This window comes from Bidens hawaiensis, unplaced genomic scaffold (assembly GCF_021521415.1).
Source record: "Bidens hawaiensis isolate Kalapana, Puna unplaced genomic scaffold, B.hawaiensis_p1.1 tig00005195_1, whole genome shotgun sequence".
Lineage (NCBI taxonomy): Eukaryota > Viridiplantae > Streptophyta > Magnoliopsida > Asterales > Asteraceae > Bidens > Bidens hawaiensis.
The window spans coordinates 1,676,124-1,686,355 of NW_027491335.1; the positions used below are offsets into that span (position 1 = coordinate 1,676,124).

Sequence of the window (10,232 nt, forward strand, 5' to 3'; positions counted from 1 at the left end):
GATAACGATTTCTAGAGAGAGAAATAAAGAAGATTAACCTAAATTTATTTTTAGGCAAATTTGTTTATTTCTTTTACTTGAACGGCAAGAAACAAAGCGTTTAATTTTCTTATATTTTTAATTGTTTTTTTTTTGAAATGCAAATCTTACCATAATATTATAATAATAATAAAAATGCTGAAACTTAAGTGTCAATAGGGTGCCAATTTATGACACGAACATGTTAACACGGCACATGTTTTAACAGGTTTGGGTTTAAGCTTAATAGGTTTCGTGTCTTAAACATGTCGACATGTTTAAGACATGTTTAAATTCTTGTCATAGCAGGTTAAAGACATGTTAACATGTTAGTAACCTGTGTAGATTTTTATTTGAAAAATAATACATATACACTCCTAAAGTCTTAAACATAAAGTCATACTTACAAAAGATATTTCACGAATGCCCGTCAGAACCCGATATTATATTTTTTTTATGGATGTTATGATTTGCGTATATGGTTTTTTGTTTTATGTATGTTATGTATTTGTCGTCTTTTGTTTCTAGTATGTTATGGATTTGTGGTTTTTTATTTCATATATGTTATGGATTATCTATTAATTAAGACTTTTTGAAAATTTTGGTTTCGTTACACATGTATTATTTATTGTGTCTTTAAACATGTCCCTTAACAGGTTAACCTGCTACTAAACAGATTCGTGTTTAGAAAAAATGACACGTTTAGTTATTTTTATTTGACAATATTTTGAGAATCACAATTGAAATAATGCACCTTATTTATTTTTTATGATTTGACAAATCCCGTGTAATACACAGTTTCAAAAGCTAGTAAAGTATATTACTAATGTAAAGTGAGTTAGTCACGTTTTTTTGTTTTTGTTTCTTTAACGTCTAACAAAGATAAATTTTATTAAAAACTAGCAAGAGACTAGCAAATGCAAAACTTTCACTAACCAGATTTTGTACGAATAAAGGTTCATTTCCATGAAAGTGAAGAGAGACAAATCATGTTGTAAAGAAAAATGGAGTCTCTTGTTTGTATACATGAAAGACACAACATAACAAACTTAATGTTATTCTTAAACTAGCTGGCCACCTCTGATAGTAATTTAATTACTTTAGTAATTTGATATGATTATTATTCATGGGTTGAAGAGATAAAAAAAATTAAAACCACCTTGGAGCTTATATTTTTTGATTTTGTTTGTAATATCGAAAACAATTTTTTAAAACCCGGTACGATTTTGCAGAAACAAGCAACAGAAATATAGTTTTTCTATCAAAAAACACATGATATGATTTTGCAGGTTATCAAGGGCATGACTTAACGCATTAAAGGTAACAAACATTCATTCAGTTATTCATTCGACACCAAAGTACTTTTAGTTCAAATTCCAAACTACCAAAAACAAAGTCATTAACGAATCATAGTTTCATCAACATCGCATCATGCAAGCACGATACCTGATCCCTTCTTGCACTCAGACAGCATATCCATGTAAAACTGGCAATTGCTATTGTCACTTCCAGAGCTGTTAATGCACTGCATCAATAACAATTAATAACAAACATCAAACACGTGTTTTTTATAACAATAACGTAAACAAGAATGACGATAACATAACAAACATACATCTTGGAATGCCTTGTTCTGTTCGCCACACGCATCAGAATGAGAGCTGGTTATAGCAACAGCAGGGTCTGGACCAGCAGCAGCAGGAACAGTTTCATGTTGAATGGTATGAGGACCACGCATAGCTTCTTCAGCCATTTGACCAACAGCAGGGTCTGGACCAGCAACAACAGGAACAGTTTCATGTCGAACGGTACGAGGACCACGCATAGCTTCTTCAGCCATTTGACCAACAGCTTTACCAATAGCATCACCGATACTAATCGCCATACCTACCAAGAACAAAAATATAATAATATAAGCGGAAAAGAACACGCGTACTAGCTGTTCTATTGATGTGGTTACAACAAGTGTATATGTAGATATGTATGTACTTTGGATCATGCTTGAGACAAAGACATCAAGTGCTGACCCTTCGCTGCTGCTGCTCTTAGCATGAACAGAAGCGGATGCAGGCTTGACTGGAGCTGGAGGGCTGCGTGCTGACCTTCGCTGCTGCTCTTAGCATGAACAGAAGCGGTTGCAGGCTTGACTGGAGCTGGAGGGCTGCGTGCTGGTGCACGAGCAGGTGCACGGGCTAATTTTGCTGTAAATGATAACAAACATATAATTTGTTTAAAAGCCTAAAGAATTGCTCTATTAGAAAAACTAAGGCGGCTCCAAACATCAAGTTTATAATTATATAATATTATATGAAAACAGCAAGTTAGAAATTAAATTTAATTACACCAAAAATTGCAGAAATTTATGTGAAAAGCAAGACCAAACAATGAACAAATCACAGAGCAATTGGTTTTGAACACACTGTGAACAAGACACAGAAATTTAGAAACACACTATGAACAAGAAGCCAACACTCCCACAAAACCTTAGAAATAGAAATGTGACAGTATGTAGATCAGGCAAACATATCGAAATCAATCAAACGCACAAAACACACAATTAATTCAGATTCATACAAATCTTTCGATTACAAACACATTTATGAATATAATTTTTAAAAGACTTAGATTCGCTATCCTGAAAGGGCTGGCAACAAAGGTTGTTGACAATGACGGACATAGCATAGCATCCGCTACCCCTTAACTTTTTAAACGAAGTGAGATTTTTTTTTTCATTTACATTTTAAGTATTAAGTTACACCTGAAATTACATTACACTCCTAAAAAAAATTTAATAGCCCAAAACTTATACACCTTTCAAAGTTTTATTGAAAACCCAAAATGATTACAAGCCTATATTTAATTAAAACCTAAAGACCCAAATTAAATAAAAAGCCCAAGTCCAATTATTATTCTTGATAAAAGTTTTGAATAGGCCTAACAAATTTAACCCAAACGGGTTAACCGGGCGCAGGTACACACGAAAAGAGTAACTGAGCGCCGGTACGCGCGAAACGGGTAACTGAGCGCCGGTACGCGCGAAACGGGTAACCCGGCGTCGGTACACGCGTAATGCAAAACCAGGCCTGAAACACGCGGAACGCGTAACTAAGCGCCTCGTAACCAGGCCCCAGTACGCGCGAAACGAGGAGCCCGTACTCGCGAAACGGGTAAAAATAATTCTTAATGTTGTGTTGGCCCTAAAATTATCTTCTAGATCCGACACTACTTATTGACAGTTTGCATTCTATTTCGGTATAGAGTGTAGACACTACACATTGGTAAAAAAATTATGCATATAAAATCGAAATAACGAGACATATAAAAGACTAAACGCAAGAACTAGTAGAGAAAGCTCACCACGGGAGCTTTTGCGAGGTTTGATAACAATTTCTATTTCTAGAGAGAGAGAGAAAAAGATTAACCCTGGATTTATTTATAGGTAAAATTTGTTCTTTTCTTTTACTTGAACGACAAGAAACAAAACGTACTCTTTAATTTTATAATTATATTTTTATTTGTTTTTTGCTTTTATTTTTTTGAAATACAAAGTTAAGCAATAACTGAGCTAATAACTACAAGTCTACAACGCATGATATGAGGGTTAGTAACCCTATAAAAAAATGAACCGGATATTTTTGTTAACTTCTACTTCCGGTTATTTGGTCTACCCGAATTTGACGATTTCAACCCAGATGTTTGATGCCGGGTTTGGGTTAGAAGTTAAACAGGTTGGGTAATTTTGGGCATGTAATTCAGGTTTTGGGTCACTTTGGGTCTGGTTTGATATCCAGGTACAGTTATAAAACACACCCATGATTTTGTATTGACTTTAATGGTTTTGAGTTTCCTTTTATACTAATTATTATTATTCGTGCGTTTAATCTAGCTAGTATATTAGTCTCATTATTTCGATTTTGTAGCCGAGGGTAGAGAACTAGAGATCCTCCAACCGGTCAAACCGTCAAACTATTTTTTTTATTTATCAATAGTGAATCCCTTAATATGTTGTTTAAATGAAAAATAAGATCGGAAAAGGTATAATTGGAATATGTTTCTGGTCGGCAGCCGCAACAGATGGAGTTGCAGCTCCTTCAAACCGATGGTCATGACTTCTTGTCTAAAGGATCAAATATCTACACTCTCCAACCCCTTGTGCTTCAGCTCCTTTAGACGACGAGTGAAGAGTATAGCGAGTTCTAACATGTGCCGGAGAAGAGGTTCTGCAATTTAAGACTTCAACAATATTCATAAAAAACCTAACATATTTTACTACATGATATTACATTTTACAAATATGTTTACAATACCTTACACAAATCTGCTGTTGCTATTTTATAACCTTGAATTTTGTTCAAGAGATATGTTAGGGGGGAAAGAAAGGATTATTTAGCATTGTAGTTTTTAGTTTGCAAGTAAAATTTCAGTTTGAAAAAAGCGCAGACCAAGCTCAGTCAATCCATGGTCCAGACTCCATATACCCCCTTTTTGATGATTCAAGATTAGAGCCAAATGTACCTTCTACAAAGCCACACATTTTTCTCATTAATTTTAAGGACGGAGGAATGTGGGTTGTCACTAGACGTGCACAAAAAAACCGGTTCCGGAACCTAACTGGTGGAACCGAACCGGAACCGGTTCCAGTTCCAACCCGGTTGGTACAATACCCGGTTTGGGTATTTTTGTACCCGAAAATCGTACCCGGTTCTCATATTTGTATGTTAGTATCAGTTCCAACCCGGTTTCTACCCGGTTCTTAATTGTAACCGGTTCGGTTCGTACCCGGAAAAACCGGTTCCGGCGGGTTTTTTTTGAAGAGTCAAACAAAAGTCAAAGTAGCCGTTGGAACCGGTTCCAACGGTAATATAGCTGTTGGAACCGGTTTTTTAGCCACCAATTAGCCGTTGGAACCGGTTCCAACGGTAATATAGCCGTTGGAACCGGTTTTCGAGAGACAATAGATCCGTTGGAACCGGTTCCAACGGTAATATAGCCGTTGGAACCGGTTTTTGATGCCCAAACCTATATATAACTTGTTTTCCACCACTAATTTCACCACCAAACTCAAAAACAAACTAAAATACTACTCCTTTAGCAAACCCGTTCCGTTACCCGACCATCCAACTAAATATTATTATGGCACCCATCAAAAAAACTAACAAGAAGGCTAAGAAGAGTGTTTTTGTTGCCCCTGTTCCTGTTACGGAGGACCCAATGGTTGTTACGGTAGTCAACCATAACCGCAACCAAGACATATGGAAGAATTGGGATTTGATTGTGGATGACGAAGGTTATCAAAAGGCTCGTTGCAAACTATGTGGTTCAATATTAAGGCACGATTCCAACTCTACTTTGAGAAAGCACATCGAGAAGCCATATTGCAAGGCGTTGAAAGGGATTGGCGCGACCGATCAAATTGACTTGGGTAAAGATGGTACACTATTTCGTTACAACACGACTCAAGTTCAAGATAAAATGGCAAAGTTCGTTATTCAACGAGGTTTGCCGTTTAACCACTTTGATGACCCGGAGTTGACGTCGTTGATTCGCGAAACTCTACAACCGAGATACACACATGTAAGTCGTACTACCTTAAGACGTCATTGTATCAGGTTGTGGGAGTGTGCTAAAAAAGAGTTAATCGAGTCTTTTCATTCTTTAGAAGCCATGGTTAGTTTAACTACCGATGTTTGGTCGGCACCACACGGGTTGCCCGAATCATACATATGTGTCACCGCTCATTGGGTTGATCCGGTGACATGGCAATTGATGAAACGCACCATCGCTTTTGAAAACTTCCCGTTCCCACATACCGCCGAAAAATTGTTTGAATTACTTGATGAAGTTATAACGACTTACAACTTGAGAAATAAAATATTTTCGATTTCGTTTGACAACGCTTCAAACAATACTAAGGCGGCTGAAAAATTTATCATTAAATATTCACCACCTTGTTTCGGGGATTTTTTTCATGTCCGATGTGTTGCACATATCATCAACTTGGTTGTTCAAATAGGTCTTGACAATGAAAACATTTGTGATGATTTAAAATACTTTAGACTTATGTTACAAGATGTCTTCAAAAGTGGTAAAAGAAGACATCTTGAATATAAGAACTATTGCAAGTCGGTTGAAAGAAAGTATTTGGGGCCGAATTGGGACGTTCCAACCCGTTGGAACTCAACTTGTCATATGTTAAAGTGTGCTTTTGCCAAACGCCAAACTTTACAAGCTTTTCATAACAATCTTGTTGAAGAACGCGAGGCCGATATGTTTCCGGAAAGTGTTTGGGTCCAAGTCGGTTATTTGTTGGAGTATCTTGACGTGTTCAAAAAGTCAACAACAAAATTATCGGGAGTCTATTACCCTACTAGTTGTTGGGTTTTGCAAGAATTGTACTATATGTCTTGTGTTTTTAAAAGCTTTGCGGAGAAGAACAAACTCTTCGAAAATATTGTTGCGGTGATGAAAGAAAAGTTCATAAAATATTTTGAAAACATACCGCCGGTCTTTACTTGTGCCGCCGCATTAAACCCCTATTGGAATGTTAATGGGGTTGAAACAACGATTGAGGAAATATTCGACAACTTAGGTATGCACGAGATTGACCCGAAGTTGTCGACGGAAGCGAAGGACAAGTTCAACAAAAACCTTCAAGACCTTTATGACCATTATTTTCAAATGTATGGTCCAAGCACGAGATCGTCTTTTGTGAAAAAAACAACAACTAGTAGGCCGTGCAATGACCCACTTATAAACTTGATGAATGGGATTCGTGAATCGGCATCTAAGAGGCAAAGAGGAAACACACCAAGTAGCGAACTTGGTCGATATAGTGGAGCAAACTATGTTGAGGGCGCAACGGTCGACGAAATTCGCAATATTGATTTGTTGGCTTGGTGGAAAGGTAAACAAAACGAATTTCCCATTCTATCCGCCATGGCTCGTGATTTGCTTGCCATACAAGCCTCAACGGTTGCTTCCGAATCGGTTTTTTCTCTTAGTGAGAGGGTGTTATCTATGCGAAGAACAAAACTAACTCCCGAGCCTCTAGAGGTTTGCATTTGCCTAAAGGACCATTTGGATGCGGTGGATCGTGTACAACACAAGGCGAACTTTGAAGACGAAATGCCAATAGAGCGTCATATTCATGATGAGGAGGCGGAGGACGGGGTTTCTTCCGATAACGAAGACGAGGGTGAAGACGAGAATGAAGACGAAGAAGAGTTGTAATTATTTGTAACTTGTTCAACTAATATTTAGTTTTGATTTGTTTTATTATAATTACTTTTGTTACTCATGAATAATTTTTGTTACTTTTTTAATAATGACGAACATTTTATTTATTTAAAAAATAACTATTACAAACATTATTAAAACATAAACGATACTAAACATAACAACTAAAACATAAAAAACAAAGTCCGTCGTTTTAATCCGGGAATACTTATTTTTGGGTTGTAGAGCCGGACGACTCTCTCACTTCTGTTTTGTTAGCTTCCAAACTTCTTTTCTCTCGACAATACTTATTCGTATGTTTTCGTAATGTCGAGTTGGACTCTGCTTTAAGAAACTTCGAGCAATATTTGCAACGTGCCAACTCATGTGAGTCGGTCATGAGACACAAATCATAATGAACCCAAACATCGGGGCATCTTGTTGTTTCGATCACCATAACAACGTCATCATTAGTTGCCATTTGTTGTCGGTTTAAGGTTAATTGTGGTTTGGAGTGTGTTTTATAGTTTTGGAAGTGGTTTAACAAGTACACAAACAAACCTTGCTATTTAGAGTAAAAAAATAACCTATTTATAGTTAAAAAACCGGTTCCAACGGTCAAAAACGGCTATATAGCCGTTGGAACCGGTTCCTAACGGCTATGATATTTAAATTTCTAAAAAAACCGGTGGAATCGGTTTTTCCGGTTCATACCCTACCCGGTTCTTAAAAGTTAGCATATTGGGCATCGGTTCGGGTCGGGAACCGAACCGGTTCTTGATTGGAACCGGTGCCATTTTACAACCCGGTGTGAAAAAACCGGTTTCGAACCAGTTCGGGTTTTCCAGTTGAACCCGATTTGTGCACCTCTAGTTGTCACTACATAACAAGATTTAATCTAAACACATAATGCAAAGTTAACTAGTCAAGAAAAGAAAAGGCATGTTTCAATTGCTTTAGAAAGATCTATATGGTTTGATTAAGACCTCGATTAGGTCGGATAATCCCTACTCAGTGTTGACCAATCACACCCTATACAACTTGATTAATTGTATGAAAATTAGGACTTGTGTAATTTAAAGATAATCTTAGTAACGAGTGGTCATCAAAGACTATAGCACAAGGGGAAGTTTGATCACTTACCCTTTAATTCCTTGCTTGGGCTACCCAAAACAGTGAAAGTAGAAGGAAACAGGGGCGCATTTGCTAGCAGATCCGTCTAAGGCCTTTCCACCTAACATCCTATAAACCACCTTCGTGGATTTATATAGTATAACGCAACATGGACCCACTAACCTTAACTGAACGCGTAAGGTAGCAAGTTAAAAGTCACTTAAGATGGTTTAAAGCATTCAAAAGACAAAACATTATTAACACCAAACCAAAGTAGAGTACTTTTAGTTCAAAGTCTATCAAAAGCAAAGTTATCGATGAATTATAGCTTCAGCAACAACCCTTCGCTCAAGCAGCAAGACCCGAGCCCTTCCTGCACTCAGACAGCATATCCATGTAGAACTGGCACTTGCTAATGTCACTTCCAGAGCTGTTAATGCACTGCATCAATTACAATAATCAAAATATAAGATGTTATGATGAAATAAATAAAACCGTATAATATACAAACATCTAAACATTAAACGTACATCTTGAAACGCCTTGTAGTGCATGCCACATGCATCAGAATAAGAGCTGGTTGTAGCAGCAGCTGCTTCTGGACCGGCAGCAGGAACAGTTTCATGCTTAATGATACGAGGGCCCATAATAGCATCCGCAGCCCTGTGAGCAATAGCACTTCCGGTCCCAAACGCCATACCTGTCAAAAACAAATATATATAAGACCAAAACAACATCCATATGCAGAATGATATTGCTACAACAACTGCATATATTTGCAGATATGTGTAGATGTACCTTCAGCTATCATTGACCCAAAGCCTGGTCCGCTGTTCTGAACAGGGGCAGGAGGGGGTGCAGTCTTGGCTGGTGCTGGGGTACTGCGCGCTGGTGCACGAGCAGGTGCACGGACTGATCTTCCTGTTATTTAAGGTGTTAGCACTCACAGCATGTAGAATTCAAAACATTCAAACATAACCTTTGGCTTCTTTTTGAAAGGTATTAGTTCTATGACTCTAAATCAATTTGATATGCAGTTAAGCTCCAACACTAGTATTACGCTAACAATGTTTCATTTCCAAAAGCATGAGTCACGTATAACAAGCACTCAAACTACCAATTATACATGTGTAAGCCAATGATCATAGGTACAATCAAAACAACAAGCAAGAACATAACATGACCAAAGGACAAAGCAATATGATAATAGTAATAATAATAACAATCTACAGCTAGGAGACCTAATAATCAAAGTGCCACTTCAGTGATAAACTAAAGAAATGTTCAGTTAATCTTACAAATGAGACAGTAATGATCTGTCACTTAAAATCAGCCTTTGTACGGCAAATAGGGCTCCAATCATAATATAAAAACAAATTAGAATACAACATACAAATTATACGCAACGTGACGTACGTACGTCGTATTAATATTATTCACAAATATAATAAGATCTCAACGAATGAGAAGCAATTAATTAATAATCAGTAATAATCGGTTGAGGAGACTCATCTGCGACCCATGATGATGATTCTAGAAACAGAGAATACAGATTAACGAAAGAAGGTATGAACGACAAGTTTATTATTTACGATCAAAGGCTGATTTTATAAGGAAAAAGGTGTGGCCTTTGGTAGTTGTACGTTACGCTTTTAAGTTGTACATTGGGCAAAATAAAACATAGTTGTAAAAACTTGTAATGTCACGTATATCAATTTTTTTCTATCAAAATTCAAAGCTCAACGTTACGTGTACGATCCTACATCATATCAAATCCATAAGGCTAACTTCCATGTCCCCGTGTGAGCTATTTGCAACATAATCCACCTTCTTTCCATCTCCCTAGTGGATTCACACTATGGAATTCGACATCTATGGTGGGCGAA

The 10,232-nt window shown here is 37.1% G+C and overlaps 1 protein-coding gene across 1 annotated transcript; it reads right to left on the reverse strand.

Moving 5' to 3' along the window:
• Positions 1–8,535: 8,535 nt before the first annotated feature.
• LOC143629437 (uncharacterized) lies at positions 8,536–9,287 on the reverse strand. The gene is made up of 3 exons (XM_077098712.1): positions 9,145–9,287; positions 8,877–9,046; positions 8,536–8,787 (listed from the first exon to the last, which is right to left on the reverse strand). The coding sequence occupies exons 1-3, from the start codon at positions 9,155–9,157 to the stop codon at positions 8,695–8,697; spliced, it is 276 nt and encodes a 91-aa protein (XP_076954827.1). The 5' UTR covers positions 9,158–9,287; the 3' UTR covers positions 8,536–8,694.
• Between the last annotated feature and the right edge of the window lie 945 nt (positions 9,288–10,232).